Raw genomic sequence first — 18,254 nt, 5'->3', positions numbered from 1 at the left:
CATATCAAATATAGAGAGCATCTGTTATGTGCACTGAGGTAGGAACAAAAGGCTATGAATCATGCAGCTATACTGAGAGAGGCCAGAGATAGGGCTGTCTTCATAACGTCTGAAAATCAGTTTTCACTTAGCAGAGGGAACACCTGCATGCAAGGAAGCCCAGGTCCCATTGGACATGCGCAACTTAATCATGCACACAGGCCGATGAGGTAGACATTACCTTGTAGTCTCCCAAGGTGTTTTCTCAGACCCCCATGTACCCCTAGGGCTGTCTGTCAAGCCAGTCTAACACTGCTGGGAGAGGTTATATTATAGGATAATACATATTGCCCAATTCTGTTTTTGGATGTGTTTACCTATGTGTCCCAAAAGGTCTGGCACAATAGGTATCAAATTGGTCCTACAGTTACTCTTAGGGAGTGAGATTGGGAGAGAAGGGGTATGAGGGTGAGAGCTTCCTCTTTGGGAGGAAATACACTGCTGTATTTGGATTTGTTATTTACAACGGGCATGTGTTAATTTTGTACTTTAAATTTAAAAGGGCCTGCGAGTGATTGAAATACACCTCACATTATCCACCCAACTCTCCAAATTATATTTTACTCAAGGGAACAGAATCTAGAAATGTATGGCACTTGCTGGCATCCAAACAAACCTGTTGAATGAATAAAGACCCCAGAGGAGATGCTGAAAGAAACCTTGGTCTTAAGCTCTGCCCTCCACACAGCAGGAGTTGACCTTCTTCCTCTCCTTTTGATTTCATCTTTTCCTCTTTTTTCCCTCGTCCTCTCTTTCCTGTTCTCCATCTTCTCCTCTTCAAACAAACAAACAAAAACCCATAAAAAACCCCACACAACAACAGCACAGTGCAGCAAAGGAGTTTTACCATGCCATCCTCTAGTAGTAATAAACACAAAGTACATGAGAGTAGTGGGTAGGAAAATATGATCTCATACTCACAATGGGGCATTAGGGGATGACTTTGTGTTGAAAAGTAGAGTCACCCAGTCCAAGGCAGAGAGGTAAGAGGCAGAGAGAAAAAGGAAGGAGCTGGGCAAGAAAAGCATGGTATTATGCCTGGGGAACACTGAGTTCAGAGTCTCCCCAGGCTGCCACTCACTTCTCTACTCAAAGTCAGCTGCTCAATTCGTTACTGAAAAGTGACCAGACTCTGAGGAGCCACTTCTTACTAACCAAAGAGCATGGTTTATAAGACTGACTAACAACCTACCATGAGAAGTATGTTTGCCAAGAATACTTGTGTCAGCCAAGCAGTACAGCTTCGTCCTACAAGGGGAAACCTTCTGGGATTAGGGGGGCTGTTTGGAGAACAGGGGTCTCAATGCAGATGGATTTGAAGGCTGTGAAGTGACATTTTCTCCAAACTATGAAGTCTGGAAAGTCACTCGTGGGCTCCCAGGAGACTGTGGCCAGGGTGATGGACAGGACGTGGCAGCTGCTCAGGGCCCCTCTCTCCTGCAGCTCTGGAAAAGCATCAGAAAACTCTCCCTTGGGGCACCTGCATGGCTCAGTTGGTGAAGTGTCCGACTCTTGCTTTCCACTAGGGTCATGATCTCAGCGTCATGAGATCAAGCCCCCATGGGGCCTGTGCTGGGCCCCACACTCATGGAGGAGTCTGCCCCTACCCCTGCTCAGGGGTGCGCGTGCATGCGCATATGTGTTCTCCCTCTCCTTCTCTCTGTCTCTCTCAAATCAATCAATCACGTAAGCAAGCAATTTTTAAAGAAAGAAAAGATGGGCGCCTGGGTGGCTCTGTGGGTTAAGCCTCTGCCTTCGGCTCAGGTCATCTCAGGGTCCTGGGATCAAGCCCCGCATCGGGCTCTCTGCTCAGCAGGGATTCTGCTTCCCCCTTCCCCTCTGCCTGCCTCTCTGCCTGCTTGTGATCTCTCTCTCTGTCAAATAAATAAATAAAATCTTTAAAAAAAGAAAAGAACAGCTCTCCCTTGCCTAGCGCCCCCTTCTGGCTACTATGTTTATACCTCCCTACCCCATCTTGACCACATTCATGATCTTGCTCCTGCACCTGCCTTCCCCTAAAGTTCTTTCCTGCCGGCTGGTTCCTGGTTGCTCCAGGTTAGCAGGCTGGAGTTGTTTGTCTGCCACACCAGGGAGAGGCACAGAATTGCTGACAGCAGTTAAGAGTGCCACCCTAGAGTCAGACATGTTCCATTACTTACTAACTGTGTGGCCTTGGGAACCTCTCTGTGCCTCAGTGTCCAGAAGGACACAGAGATGTGACATCCAGTAAAGAGGACTTGCTGGCCCAGCTGACGGCCTTTAGCTTTCAGATATTTTGGCGTCCAGCTAACTACAGAGAGACCCTGTGCTCAAGGTCACAGCCTTCCCACATGGCCTATATGTAATGAATGACTGAGGCAGGGCAATAAAGGTCTGAACATTTCAGCACAGTGTGGGACAACTGACCATCTATTTTGGCTTCAGATTACCCATGTGATTAGTTGACGCTGTTGTCAGGTACACACTACAGCTCAACTTTTCCCACTTTTCTCTCCTTCTGTGGTTGTCAATTCCCAGGGACACTCTCTGGTAAATATCCTGCACACTAAACTCCATCTCAGAGTCTGCTTCTTGGAGAACTCAACCTACAACGATTGGTACTGGGATTGATCCAAGAAAGCAGGCAATGGAAGGATGTATAGAAGCAAGGTCACTTAACAGACAGCTGGAAATGAAGATCTGGTGATCCAACTGTTAAATATTTTATCATTGGTGAATAGGGATACTATACTGGCAGAAGGGAACGTACTAATTGGTAGGATGTACCAAATAAATATAGGGGCCAGAGTAACTATAAGAATAGTGAAATTGGGTCACCGTGACTGAAAGCCAAATGTGAAAGCCAGAGGGCCGCCTTAAGGGCATATGAAGAGGGCTTCATCACCTGTAGTGGGAGGGCAGGGAAAGCTGAGGGCCAGAATAATTATCAGAATAGTCTAAGATCCAATGATGTTAAACTCCCAAGCAAGGCAAGCTGGCTAAAGACCCTAGTTGGGAAATAATGGGAATAGGACATGTGGGATGGAGATATCTGATCGGTGCCCCTGCAGATCTTGAATTCCTACACCCTCTGAATGTGCAGAAATGGCCCATCATCTAGCGCTTCCCTCTTCTTTGTAGACAATGCAGAAGACCAGACCCTGTAAGACTGCAGGTACCCTTCTCAAAGGCTGCTCTTACTTCCCTGCTGGATACTAGGCTGATAACCAGGGTTAAAACAGTACATAACCCAGTGAGGGATTTATTGGGACTCATTAAGGTGCTATCCCCCAAAGGAGCTGCAAGAACTAGCCACACATAAAATGCCAAGAGCTGGGGGAGTAACAAGGGATTGGATTCTGCAGGTGCTTGATCAAGAGGACCAGACCATAAAATTGGGTTAGGGAGAATTTATTGATTTGGAAACATTCTCCTGAGATACAACAGTTATCACTCTGCCAAGGTCCCAGGAAATGCTACCAGAATGGCTCTTAGGAGTGTGAAAAACTACAACCCATACAAAGAGGGGAAAAAAATGTCAAAACTGCCAGGACATATCGTGTAGGAACAGATTTAAAAACTCAGGGAAGCATCGTGAAGTAGATGTACTGTAGGAAGGCTGGGATTCCCACCGAACGATTACGTTCCATGGGAAGATCAAGAGGATACTCCCCTTACTAAAGCTACAGGGAATGAGATGGTAAAGAGGTGAAACAGCATCACTGAAATTTCACTACGTGCTAAAAATGCAGGCCAGGACTGACAGTAGGAGAGACTGTTACAAAACCAGGCTCACAACAGTAATGGGGTGATAGAACTTGCAACAAGAGGCCAGGTGGCAGCACTTAACTACCAGGTAGTTAAGGAGCCAGGTAGATACAATTATTCTAATAGCAGAAAGGGCAGAGTGACAGCCAAGGCTACCTGAACCTCAGAGACTTACGGAGATGGTTAACAGAATACAGCATCTCCAAGGGCTAACAGGGTTAATCTTCAATTTTCAATCAGAAGAAATCAAGGTCGGGTGATTAACGGGCTGAGGGCAGCTGCCCCAATAAAAAGTGACATCCTTCTCCCACCTTTGCATCTGAGCTAATTTTCAGACCCTGAACTCATTAATTAAGAAAAGGTCTGGTATTGTATGCAACTGATGAACGACTGAATTCTACCTCTGAAATTAATAGTACAGTACATATTAATTAAATTGAATTTAAATAAAAAACTTAAAAATAAATAAGCAAATGGTCCACTAACCAAAAGAAGGACCCTGCAACACTGTGTAGGACCGTGTAGCCATCCTGGGTGGCTCAATTGGTTAAGTGTCCCCCTCTTTTTAAATTTTATTTATTTTTATTATTTTTTTATTTTTTAAGATTTTATTTATTTATTTGACAGACAAGGATCACAAGTAGGCAGAGAGGCAGACAGAAAGAGAGGAAGGGAAGCAGGCTCCCCGCTGAGCAGAGAGCCCGATGCGGGGCTCGATCCCAGGACCCTGGGATGATGACCTGAGCCGAAGGCAGAGGCTTTAACCCACTGAGCCACCCAGGCACCCCTCTTTTTTTATTTTTAAGATTTATTCATTTATTTATTTGAGAGAGAGGCAGAGGGAGAAGCAGGGCACCCAATGCAGGGCTCGATCCCAACCAAAACCCTGAGACAATGATGAGAGCCAAAGGCAGGCGCCCAACCCACTGAGCCATCCAGGCAGTTGGGCTCTATGCCGGGCATGGAGCCTACTTTTTAAAAAAAGGGAGGGGGGCACCTGAGCGGTTCAATTGGTTAAGCACTGCCTTTGGCTCAGGTCATAATCCTGGAGTCCTGGGATTGAATCCCACATTGGGCTTCCTGCTCAGAGTCTGCTTCTCCCTCTGACCTCTCCCCTCTCACACTCTCTCTCATTCTCTCTCTCTCTCAAATAAATAAGTAAAATCTTTTTTAAAAAATTTCCATCTAACCTTAAAAACAAAACAGAAAAACCATGGTAAACATACACAGTAATGGTTTCCCCAGACCTTCTCTCAATGTTCACATACACGCACGTATTACCACATTCTTTCTTTTTTTTTTCCCCCTAAGGTTTATTTTTAAGTAATTTCTCCACCCACTGTAGGGCTGGAACTCACAACCTTGGGATCCAGAGTTGCACGCTCCACCAACTGAGCCAGCTAGGTGCTCCAGTAGGAATAATTTTTATAGTGGGAAAAAAAATTCTATTTCCACAAAACTGTTAAAAACCCATTATGAGGGATGCCTGGGTGGCTCAGTCGGCTAAGCCTCCACCTTCAGTTCAGGGCATGATCCTGGGGTCCTGGGACTTAGTCCCGCATTGGGATCCCTGCTTAGCAGGGAGTCTGCTTCTCTCTCTACCTGCCACACCCTCTGCTTGTGCTCTCTGACAAATAAATAAATAAAATCTTTAAAAAAAATCATTATGATAAAAAATTCATACTCAATGTAAAAAGCTCAAAAGCATCAAAGTGTAAAAATTAAAAAATAAAAATCTCCTATCTCAACCCTCTTCCTACAGTTCCTCCCTAGACAATTATAGCTGGCATTTACTGAGTGCTTACTCTTTGCCAGGAAGTACTCTAAGCACTTTTTCAACATATGTTAACTAATCTAAACCTTATTACAACCCAAAGAGGCAGATATAATCATTATCCTCACTTTACTAAGGGTTGGGTTCTCTGGGAAGCCAACTCAAGAGGAAATTTAGAGTATAATATGTTTATTCATTCAATCTAGACACTGCTTACTCTCGGGGCACCAGGGTGGCTCAGCGTCTGCCTTTGGCTCAGGTCATGATCCCAGGGTCCTGGGATTGAGTCCTGCATCAGGCTCCCTGTTCAGTAGGGAGTTTGCTTCTCCCTCTCCCCCTGACCCTCCTCTTGACTCCGCTCGTGCACACTTGTGCGCACACTCTAATAAATAAAATCTTAAAGGGGTGCCTGGGTGGCTCAGTGGGTTAAACCCTCAGCCTTCGGCTCAAGTCATGATCCCAGGGTCCTGGGATCAAGCCCCGCATCGGGCTCTCTGCTCAGCAGGGAGCCTGATTCCCCCTCTCTTTCTCTGCCTACCTCTCTGCCTACTTGTGATCTGTCTGTCAAATACATAAATAAATCTTTAAAAAAAAAATCTTAAAAAAAAAAAAAAAGACAGGGGCACCTGGGTGGCTCAGAGGGTTAAGCCTCCTGCCTTCGGCTCAGGACATGATCCCAGGGTCCTGGGATTGAGCCCCGCATTGGGCTCTCTGCTCAGCAGGGAGCCTGCTTCTCCCTCTCTCTGCCTACTTGTGATTTCTGTCAAATAAATAAATAAAATCCAAAAAAAACAGACACCGTTTACTCTCAATATGGACTAACTTCAGTATATGAATCATTTGATGACTCCTTGAAGAAAGAGCAAAATCAATAGATTTCACTCAAGTAAAGAACATACTTTTTTGGTTTTATTTAAGTAACTTCTACACTCAACATGGGTCTCAAACTCCCAACCCCAAGATCAAGAGTTGCACACTCTCCCAACTGAGCCAGCCAGGTGCCCTAAAGCCTATCTTTCTTAATTGCAGTCATAGGTCACTGACAATATTACAGTCTTTTTTTTTTTTTAAGATTTTGTTTATTTATTTATTTGACAGACAGAGATCACAAGTAGGCAAAGAGGCAGGCAGAGAGAGAGAGGAGGAAGCAGAGAGAGAGAGGAGGAAGCAGGCTCCCTGCTTAGCAGAAAGCCTGGATGTGGGGCTTGATCCCAGGACCCTGGGATCATGACCCGAGCCGAAGGCAGAGGCTTTAACCCACTGAGCCACCCAGGCGCCCATATTACAGTCTTTTAACATGGAGCCTGAACTCACAACCCTGAGATCAAGAGTCAGGGGCTTAACCAACTGAGCCACACAGGTGCCCCTACTATGGTCTTTTAAGTTTTGGGTTTTTTAAAAAGATTTGTTTATTTATTTATTTGACAGGCAGAGATCACAAGTAGGCAGAGAGGCAGGCAGAGAGAGAGAGAGGTGGAAGCAGGCTCCCTGCTGAGCAGAGCCCGATGCGGGGCTCGATCCCAGGACGCTGGGATCATGACCTGAGCCGAAGGCAGAGGTTTTAGCCCACTGAGCCACCCAGGCGCCCCTTAAGTTTTTTTTAGAGAAAGAGCACATGTTCGAGAGTGGGCAAGGGCGGAGGGAGGTGGGGAGAAGGAGAGGGAGAGAATCTAAGCAGTCTCCACCATCATCGTGGAGTCCCAACACAGGGCTCTCACAACCCTGATATTATTACCTGAGCTGAAATCAAGAGTCGTTATTTAACCAACTGAACCACCCAGGTGACCCTTGGTCTTTTTCTATTAACACATTTAAAGAGGATCCTCACAGAAAGGCATCAAACTTCAGGGTGGCTAGAAATAGGGAAACCGGCTTGGTCATTTGAGTCATTCTTGCCATGGGGTCAGTTCCAAGAATATGTTGGAGGAGAGAGGTCAAGGGGTTATATCTTAGGAAAAATCTTTTGGAGTAAAAAGGGAATTGGGCCTTAATTTTCTCTAAATCCTGAATGCATTTTCATGCTAACTGGCAGCAAATTGGATATCTAGGTATGTGTTTAGTTCCAGGGATTCCTCTAAGTCTGATATATTCTTTTATTACTATTCTAAGGCATACACACTTATGATACTATAACTTACTGGAGAAAATAAAATTTAGACAGGAAAGGGGAAAAGAAAAAGGGAGCCGGAGAGAAAAAACTTATCAGCTTGCCTGTGTCCAGTAATGCCCAGGGAAGACTGGGATTTAACTCCCAAGTTCACTTCAGAACAAAGAATTAACTACTCCCCAAAAGTTTTGAGAACATTTTCAAATTATTATTGCTAATGTTCCCTACCTTATATTCCAAATCCCACAAAGAAATCACCTCTGAAATTGCCCTTTATTTTTTAAAGTAATTTCTATGCCCAACATGGGGCTCAAACTCATGACCTCAAAGTCAAGAATCATATGCTCTACAGACTGAGCTAGCCAGGTGCCCCTGAGGTTGCTCTTTTAATTAACTGACCTCAACAAGCAAAAAACTGAACTTTTTTCCTTCATACACCAGTTTCCCAAACCTCCTCTACACTTGTGTTTCTCATACTGATGAAGGGCCCACTCACCATCAGCTTCCTAAGCCAGGATCTAAGATATCACTTGTGCTTGGGACCTCACCTTACACTCTCTCCCAAATAATATTCAGGTCCTGGTAATTCTACCTTCCAAATTATGCAGAATCCATCCACTTCTCTTCATTTGCATTGCCTCTTCTTTGGTTTGGGGCACCATCATCGCCTGCCGTAATGACACCAACAGCTTAAGTGGCCTCCTTGCCCTTGGTCTCCCTTCCTTCTAATTCATTTGCCACACTGCACCCAGAGTAATCTTTTTAAAACACAAAGCTAATAACGTCGTTCTTCAGTTTAAAATCTTTCAATACTGAGGTTCAAACTTCTGAATATAACTTATTAGGCACTGAAGGATGTGGCCCCTGAGTCCCTCCACACACACCATATTCCCTGTTCCATAATGAACTTTCAGTTCCCTGAACCCAATTTTTTCAATTATCTACGGGCCTTTGCCCATGCGGTTCTCGGCTTGGGACAACCTTCCTTCTGTTCTTCTTTTGGGTAACTCGGATGCATCCTCCACGTTCCAGCTCAGGTGTCACGGGCACAGCCCAGGTAGGCAGGCTTTTCCCTGACCGGTGGTGCCCTCTGCGTGGTCCAGCTGACTTGTGTCTTCCAGGCGGGCAAGCCCCTGACGGCGCACTTGACACTCCATCAGTGCAGGCCAGTTGTAAGGCTTGTCAGAGCAGACCCAGATGACCGCAGCGCCAGTTCACTACAGGTACGTAGCACACCAAGCTCCGGCCCCGCACAGGAGACACACGCAAAGCTTCCAGAGGCGCGAGCAGAGTACAGGACCGCGGTCCACTGTCCGGAACCCAACCCTGTACTGGGGCCCGCCTCCCACGCTGCGTCGGGGGTGGGGCAGGGCGGGGCACCGGGCGCCGGCGAACGGCGTGCGACGACCGGGGGGCGGGGCCAGGGGCGGAGCGGAGCGCGCATGCGCGGTCGCCTTTGTGTGGGTCGAGCGGCGGCGGCGGCGGCGGCGGCGGCGGCGGCGGCGGCGGCGGCGGCGGCGGCAGTGGCGGTCCCACTGGCAGGCGGGCAAGAGGGGAGTCCGGGCGGCGTCCGGCGTGGGAGCCGGGGGACCACCATGGTAAAGAAGCGGAAAGGCCGCGTCGTGATCGACTCGGACACGGAGGACAGCGGCAGCGATGAGAACCTGGATCAGGTGAGGGCAGGCCGCGAAGGCGCGGGCCGGCGGAGCGGGAGGGCTGAGTCCGGGCCACGGGAGCCTGGAGCCGGCCGGGCCCGGGGCCTCCTGGCCGGAGCTCCCGGCCCGCCCCGTGCCCTGATCTCTGCTGCCACCTCTTTCTTGTCCTCTCCGCAGCACCAGGGGCCCTCAGAGTCCGGCCGGGGCCTGGAGACGGAACCCCGAGGACTTGGCGCCTTGGGCGGGGAGGCGGGGCAGGGACCAGGCTGGTGGGCCTCGGGCTCGGGGGACCAGAGGAGTCCGTGATCTGCCGGGGTCAGATCGGGGCGGCGGGCTGCAGGCCCGGCGATCCGGGCCCGGAGAGATAGGAAGTATCGCCCGCCAACCCGGGAGGCTGGGAGATTTTGGAGGAGGTGCAAGGGTGAGTGTGGGGGTGGTGGGGGCGGGGGGCGAGATGGTGCGGGCTCTGGAAGATGAAGTTTTTCAGACTAGAGGTGTGGACCTGGAGGAGAGACACCCTTAAACGTTCCGGGGAACTTATGCCGTGCTTGATGAGGAAGACTTAGCTGTGGACACAAATCTGTTTGGCAACTAGGGTCGTTTGTGGTTGAGAAGGGTCCCCGTTGAGGTGTCAGACCAAAGAAAACTCTTGGGAGAAGGAAAGAGGCCAAAAGTGGAGAAATATATAGGAGAACTTGGAAGGGCTATGACTGAGGCTACTTGGCTCTTTTCATGCAGCATCCCAGAATTCTTTCTTACTTGAAGATTGTGCAGGATTGAAAGTAACTTTTGGTCTCACTGTCTTGGGGTTGAATTGTTTTTATGCTCTAGAAAATATTGTAGGGAGGAAGCTGTCCTTTACAGCAGTGCTCTAGTGATACTAGAAGATTGAAAGAGAGTCCCCCCTCCTCCATGTTTTGTGAACAAATGATACAAAGAGTATGTAAGAGGTAGTAGCTTTTTAAGTTAAGAAGAGAGAGTACTGAATTTAGAATCTGAAATTTTGAGTTCTAGGCTGGCTGTGCTGTTTTCTAGCTATGTATCTTTTGTCTGTAACTGTAAACTCTAGATACAGTATTAGCCTTGAGTATCTAATTGGGCTATTAAAAGGATCAAGTATTTTTAAGAATTAATATTGGTATGAACACTTACAAACTAAGACTTTTGTATAAATGGCTTCTTGGGGGTTCTTTGTATTAGGCCACAGGTCTCAGGACTAAAGTATTAGGGCGTGAAATGGGTGGACTTTAAGAAGAAGGGCCTGGAAATGTGTTTAAGAAAAGAGGACTGTTTTGGAAATGGTATGAGGTGGGAAAGTAGTGGGGTTTCATCAAAGGGAGAAAACCTTGTTTGGGGATGGGAATTGAAAGGTAAGTTGAAAATGTTCTCACTGAAAGGCTCTTGAAATTTGTGAAAGGCTCCTGAAATTTACAAAAATATAAAAAATATATTCTTGGCTGGAAAAGTTTGATAATTTTAGATTGGCACTTATGAGGATTAGAACTTTCTCTTCTTTTTTTAATTTAGAAATGTGGGTATTTCCAGTAAAAACACCAGCTACCATTTACGTAGTGCTTGGGGTAAACTAGTCACCTCAAGTGCTTTATTTATTTATATTGTCAAGTTTTCAGATTATGGTGAACTTTGTGTCATTTTCTCCATTTTACATATGAGGAAGATGGAGGTTGAAGAAGAAACTTACCTAGATTCACACAAGTTGTTACTGGTAGAGTTAGAATTTGAAGTCCAAATCTGCACGATAGTAGGGCACATACTCTTCACTATACCAACTCAATTTGTTAGTCTTTTAATTTTTCAGAGTGCAAAATGAGAATGATGTTTTGTGGTCATTTTCCTTTTTGCTAGAATTCATGTTTGTAAAGTACATTCAGTAATGTGGAGGAAATTGTTATAACAATTAAAAAGATTATTTGGGAGCTTCCTTGGTAAAGCACTCTAAGACATCTGTTGTGATGGTGAATGAACTAAGCTGCAAATTACTCTGTAATGATTGCCCACAGAATTCTAACAAATGAAATGAGTTCAGAGCTCCCTTTTGTGGTAGAGAGGTTTTACCTGATCCACAGAGAGCTAGTTCTTCCAAAGTGGACACTGGAAGGGATTGCAACTTTAAACCCAGCTCTATCTGTTTATAAAAAGAAATTAGCATAAAATTTGTAAGTAATACCTAATAGAATTTAACAGCAATTTCAACTTTCTTCCCTTCAGCCTCGGTTAGGTGGCATTCTTTTATCAGATGGGAACCAGATCAAAACTCCCTTTCCCTGCACATCCTAACAGAGGCGCCTGTGCCTTCTGTCTTTTCAGCAATGCACCAGCCTCTCAGAGGAGTGAAAAACAAAGATCTCTGCACTCTAGAAGTTTTCACCAAAGACCTTTAGGAGAAAATCAAAGTCAGGCTGGTTTGGGGGTCTTTGGAATCCTCAGAATAAAATCAATGCATCTGGGCCTTTCTAACCAAGATCCCTTGGGCTGTTCCATCTAGTTCTAGGTCTTCATTGTGGGTATAACATCATATTTGCTGTCTACTGTAAGGTCCTTGTGGAAAAGACAAAACCATAAGAAATCTCTGAGTGTCTAGTGTAAGAGTGAAGCAGTTAGAAAGGAGGTCCTTGTTCCCAGGTTTTCCAGATGGGAGTAGAAGTCATTATGTTAGAAATATTATTTCCAACTTAGTCCTTGCTGAAGGTAAGGCAGGTGAACCTACTGTGCTGATTTTTCCTGGTGGTAGGAGGAGGACCGTCTGTGTCAGAAGCTGCCTGGGTTGCTTGTTTTAAAATGTACTTTGCAGGGGCTCCCGTCCCAGACCTACTGAATCAGACCCTCAGGGGATAGAGCCCTGGACTCTGCATTTTTACCAGATACAGCCCAGGTACTCACTTATATTAACGACTGAGACTACTGTCTGTGTGCAAGCTAATCTTTTTGGTAAGACACTCTATGTGGTTTGGGAGAGAAATAGCCTTCTGTCCCGTCTGTACTGTGTGCACAGGAAGAAAACTGGACAAAGATGTTTGAGGTAGCAAAGTTCTTGGCTATTCTAAATCTCGAAGCTGTTTGAATTGTTGGGATGCTTTTTATTGAGACCTATTTCCTTTTTTCCTTTCATGATGGGAAGAGAGGTGTGTATGAACTGAATTGGAGTAGTTTAAATTGTTTTAACTTTGAAAGATTAAAAAAACTCAGACCTTTGAGAATTTGAAGGATTTCTTTTTACATGTGACCTCTTAGTGACCTTATTTTTTATGTTGGGCATACCCTTCAACATTTTTTTAAAGGATTTCTTTATTTTAGAGAGCTAGCAGGAGGGGCAGAGGCAGAGGGAGAGAGCAGCTTAAGCAGATTCTGCACTCAGCGTGGAGCTGGATGCAGGGCTCAATCGCACGGCCCTGAGATCACAATCTGAGCCAAAACCAAAAGTCAGATGCTTAACTGACTGCACCACCACCCCCAGGTGCCCCATCTTGAACATTTTAAAATTGCAAATCCTCAAGATACTTGCTTTTGGTGCCTCTTGGAAAAGAGTTTGAGGCAAACCTGAGGTTTTGTTGTTTTTGTTTTTGTTTTTTACCATGTCATGTACTTCCATGGGTATAATGGATGTGAGTCATTACGAATAATATTTATGCTGTGGGTCTTATAAAATGAAAAGCATCCAAGATAATAAAGGAATAGCGTTCTCTGTTCAGATCAATACAACTCAGTATTTAAAAAAACTTTACTCTGCCTTAAGAAAAAAAAATTGGGCTACTTGCGTACTGGAATGCTTTATTTCATAATATCCTCTCTTATTTAAAATGGTGATGTTGTCATGTCCTCTTTTTCTCTGCTTATGATACTTGAAGTAGCAATAATTAAATTTGTCTTTGAAAGAACAGGCCCGGGGCACCTGGGTGGCTCAGTGGATTAAGCCTCTGCCTTCGGCTCAGGTTATGATCTCAGCATCCTGGGATCGAGTCCCGCATTGGGCTCTCTGCTCAGCAGAGAGCCTGTTTCCCGCCCCCTCCTCTGCCTGCCTCTCTGCCTACTTGTGATTTCTCTCTCTGTGTGTCAAATAAATAAATAAAATCTTTAAAAAAAAAAAAAGAAAGAATGAAAGAAAGAAAGAAAAGGCCCCCTAAGTATTTTCTAGCAGTTATTTTTAGATATTATATATAAAAAAAAAAAAAAAACATTGTTTCAAAGTATCCTTCCGTAAACCTTCCCTATAAAAGTTGGGAAGTTTTTTGTTTTTTTTTTTTTTTTTAAAGATTCTGTTTATTTGAGAGAGAGAGGAAGAGAGACCACAAGCCAGGGGAGAGGCAGAGGGAGAAGCAGACTCCCTGCTGAGCAGGGAGCCCAACACAGGACTCATCCCAAGACCCTAACCTGAAGGCAGATGCTTAACTGACTGAAGCCATGCAGCCAGTTTAAATTGGGAAATTTAAAAGTTGTGCCTCTTTAGTAGTCTTTTTTTTTTTTTTTTTAAGATTTTATTTATTTGTGAGAGAGAGAGAGGGAGGACTGGGAGAGAGAGAGGGAGAGTATGAGAGGTGTCGGAGCCGGATGTGGGACTCATCCCAGGACTCCAGGATCCTGACCTGAGCTGAAGGCAGTGGCTTAACTGACGGAGCCACCCAGGCACCCATGTGGTCTTTTTTATATTAGAGCAGAATTTTGTAGAAGTCTAGGATGAAAAACTTGCGAGAAGAATGAAGTTTTTGGTTTGGGGTTTTTTTCTTTTCAAGATTTTATTTATTTATTTGACAGAGAGTTAGTGAGAGAGTGAACACAAACCAGGGGAGAGGGAGAAGCAGACTTCTTTCTGAGCAGGGAACACGATGTGGGACCCAATCCCAGGGCTCTGGGATCATGACCCAAGCCAAAGGCAGATATTTAAGGACTGAGCCACCCAGGCACCTTGCTTGTGAAGCTTTTAACTTGTGTCCTAATGTTGCATCCAGCTTGATGTAACTCATTTGTTAATTTCACTCACCTTTTCTGTGCAGGGAAGATTGAGTCTCATGGGAGCTCTAACAGAGAAGCTTTTAGGAAAAACTCAACACCAGATCTGTTGGTGTATTTATTGCTCCCTTCCTAGACTATAAGTTCCCCAAGGGCAGAGATTGTTTATCTTTGAACAAATGTGTTAGACAGTGTTAGGCACTGAGGCTACTGGGTCAACAAAATGGAAGCAGTTTCTACTTTCAAGGAGATTAGAGGAGACAGGAGGGGGTGAGTGTGGGGCAGGCATTGCTCAGAGTCATTTCATCAGTTTCATTAGAGGCTGTGAGGGAAGAGCAGTGATACTGTGAGAACATGGAAGTGGACCTAGACTACTCTGGAGGGAGTAACACACGGATTTGGAATGTGTGTTAAGGAAAAGATTAGGAGATGAAGAGTACAGAGATGTGTTACGTGTTCATGGTTGAGGGACTGGCATGCTCAAAAGCATTGAGGCAGGAACGACCTAGCACCCTAATGAAACTGAAAGAAACACACAGCGACTGGAGTATAACAGGTTGGAGAGAGAAGGTACAAATGAAACTGCAGTAGACCCTGTTTGGAGCCTTTGAAGATGGAAAAGTCAGTTTAGTGAATCAAAACCAGCATTAAAAATGAAAATGAAATTGAATCAAATAGAAAACATCAGGGATGCTGGCTCAGTCAGTAGAGCATGTGACTCTTGACCTTGGGGTTGTAAGTTTGAGCCCCATATTGGAAGTAGCGATTACTTTAAAAAAAGATCTTAAAAAAGAAAACATCATGGTCAGACTTAGTAAAAAGGAGTATTATTTTCTGTAACCTGTATTTTGCATATATACATGTATGAGTATACTGGCTCATGAGGTAGAATTGATCTTACTGTGAGCTGGGGTTAAAAAGTTTTAGTTATTGGTAGGGCCATGTTGGCAATGTTAAGGACTTTGGACTTGATTCTGAGGATAATGAGAAACCACTGAAGGTTTTTAAGCTTGAAGAGGTGGTCAGGTTTGTCTTTTAAAAAGTTTGCTTAGGGGCACCTGGGTGGCTCAGTCTGTTAAGCATGTGCCTTCAGCTCAGGCTGTGCTTCCCAGATCCTGGGATCAAGCCCTAAGTCAGGCTCCCTGCTCAGCCAGGAGCCTCCTCCTTGCCCTGCTTGTGCCGTCCCTTGTGTGTATGCATTCTCTCTCTCTCTCTCTCTCTAAAGAAAAAGGGATGCCTCAGTGGCTCAGTGGGTTGAGCCTCTGCCTTCTGCTCGGGTCATGATATCAGGGTCCTGGGATCGAGCCCCGCATCGGGCTCTCTGCTCAGCGGGAAGCCTGCTTCCCCCTCTCTCTGCCTACTTGGAATCTCTCTTTCTCTGTCAAATAAATAAATAAAATCTTTAAAAAAAATAAAGAAAAACTAAAACACTTTGCTTAGGCTGTTATGTGGAAAGTAATTTGGAGAAGGGACATCAGTTAGGTGGCAGAGAGAGGAGTCCAGGTGAGAGATGGTGGAAAGCATTAGTTCCACTAGAATGGAAGCTCCAGGCAGGCAAGGCTGTTTGTTCACTGTAATATCCCTGCACCTAGGCCAGTGCCTGGTGTGCAGCAGGTATCCTGTCAGTGGTTGCTAAATGAATGCCTGACTTGGACTGGTTTGGTACTTACAGAGACAACTGAAGTACTTTTGATTGGATGGAAAGGAATATTCAAGATAAAACGAGAGGACTTGATGACTGGTTGTTCCTGGCATGAGATAGGGAACTTGGGGGAAGATGAGGTTTAAAGGTGAAGAGTTTAAAGTTGTCTGTGATAGATCTAAGGGAAGATGTTGAGTGGGTAGTTGAAAATAATGCCTGCCTGGGTGACTCAGTTGGTTGAGTGTCCGACTCTTGACTTCGACTTAGGTTATGATCCTAGGGTCCTGAGATCCAGCCCTGCATTATGCTCTGCACTCAGCTCAGAGTCTGCTTGTCCTTCTCCCTCTGCTTCTCTGTCTCTCTGGAATAAATAAATAAAATCATTAAAAAGAAGAAAAAATAATGCCTGACAGGGAGTAAGCACTTAATCGTTGTTGAATATGCAAATGCTACTTGGCCTATCTGTGGTGGGAAGTGTTCTGACTTTTCTGGTTACAGCAGGCTTACTCAGAGATAAGAGTGTCAATTTGGGAGTTCTGACTCCAGCCCCTCTACTGTAATACTGATACCCCTTCTTTAAAGGGGTAGAAGAAATGTGCATTAGTTAGAAAGTATATTAGAAAAGGGAACCAAGTAAAAACAAGTAACAATAGTAGAATTTTTTTTTTTTTAATTTTAGGTGCCTTTTAAATGGGTTGAAAAATGATTCTGTTAGTTCTGTAATGTGGGCATTTATACAACTTAGTATTTTATCTACAGTTATAATTACTTGGCTGGAGATTTGAGGGGGAAGTTGCCACATTTAGTGGCAATCATGTGAAATATGAGAGATTGTTATACTGCCACTTTGGAATTAAGTTGGAAGGGCTTACATATATATATATGTATTAATTGTTTGGATTTCTTTTCTTTCAATAAAAATAGTGGAGGGGCATCTGGGTAGGTCAGTATTTAAGCGTCCAACTCTTTTTTTTTTTTTTTAATTTAAAGATTTTATTTATTTCTTTTCCAGAGAGAGAGAGAGAGTACAAGCAGAGGGAGCAGAAGGGGGAGGGAGAAGCAGACTCCCTGCTGAGCAGGGACCCCCCCCCCCGCCGCCCACACACACACACACCCCACCACACCACCCCCCAAGGTTGAACTCGATCCCAGGACCCAGGGATCATGGCCTGAGCCTAATGCGGACACTTAACAGTCCCTAACCCTAATCCCTAAGCGTCCGACTTTCGATTTCACCTCAGGTCATGATCTCAGGGTCCTGGGACCAAGCCCCGCATCAGGTTCTGCGATCAGCAGGGAGTCTGCTTTTCTCCCTTTCTCTCCCTCTCCCCCTTCTCCCGCTTGTGTGCACATACACTCTACTGCTCTCTCTCAAATAAATAAATATATTTTTTAAAAAGCATTAAAAAATAAAATTAATTTGGGACACCTGGGCGCTCAGTTGGTTGAGTGTCTACCTTCAGCCCAGGTCATGGATCCTGGGATCCTGGGATTGAGTCCCACGTCGGGCTCCCTGCTCGGTGGGGAGCCTGCTTCTCCCTCTGCCTCTGCTGTTTCTTTCTCTTTCTCCCTCTCTCTCTGACAAATAAATAAAATCTTAAAAAAAAAAAAATAGTAGATGCTTGTTGAAACAGTTCCAGCAAAACAAACACCTCCATGTCCCAAAAACATACATATACACAGTGGCTCCATTCCTTACTCCTAAAAGGTAACCAAGTGTCCACCTTTGGAATCCTGTTCCTCTACGGATAGTTTTGTTATGAAAGAAAGGGTAGGAATTAACATCTCAAAAATTTTTCTTTTCTTTTCTAGGGTGGGAGGAGGGAGAGAAAGAGAGAGAGATGGGGAAGGGCAGAGGAAGAGGGAGAATCTTTTTTTTTTTTTTTTAAAGATTTTATTTCTTTGACAGAGAGAGAGAGATCACAAGTAGTCAGAGAAGCAGAGAGAAAGGGAGGAGGAACAAGGCTCCCCACTGAGCAGAGAGCCCATTGTGGATCTCAATTCGCAGGACCCTGAGATCATGACCTGAGCTGAAGGCAGAGGCTTCACTAAGCCACCCAGGCGCCTTGAAAGGGAGAATCTTAAGCAGGCTCCATGCCCAGTGCAGAGCCCAGCATGGGGCTTAGTCTCAGAACCCTGAGATCATGAGCTGAGCCCAAATCAAGAGTCAGACATTTAACCTACTGAGCCATCCAGGTGCCGTAATATCTCAGATTTAAACATATGTGACTCTCTACTCTTTCCTCATTATCTCTCTAGTTCTCCCTCTTCTCTTTGTCCTTGTGACTACTTTTCATGTCCAGGTCACCATCCACTCTGATGACA

The 18,254-nt window shown here is 45.1% G+C and overlaps 1 protein-coding gene across 1 annotated transcript in view; it reads left to right on the top strand.

Moving 5' to 3' along the window:
* The first annotated feature begins 9,109 nt into the window (after nucleotides 1-9,109).
* RTF1 (RTF1 homolog, Paf1/RNA polymerase II complex component) overlaps nucleotides 9,110-18,254 on the top strand; it is a 52,495-nt gene continuing 43,350 nt past the window's right edge. The window contains exon 1 of the mRNA XM_032856790.1: nucleotides 9,110-9,340. Within this exon, the coding sequence (XP_032712681.1) occupies nucleotides 9,110-9,340 (231 nt within the window). The remainder of the gene's footprint in view (nucleotides 9,341-18,254) is intronic.

The sequence above is a fragment of the Lontra canadensis genome, unplaced genomic scaffold (genome assembly GCF_010015895.1).
Source record: "Lontra canadensis isolate GAN:19392208 unplaced genomic scaffold, GSC_riverotter_1.0 scaffold12, whole genome shotgun sequence".
NCBI classification, from domain to species: Eukaryota; Metazoa; Chordata; class Mammalia; order Carnivora; family Mustelidae; genus Lontra; species Lontra canadensis.
The sequence above is the reverse complement of the archived record's forward strand: the minus strand, read 5'-3'. Positions and strand labels throughout refer to the sequence as shown.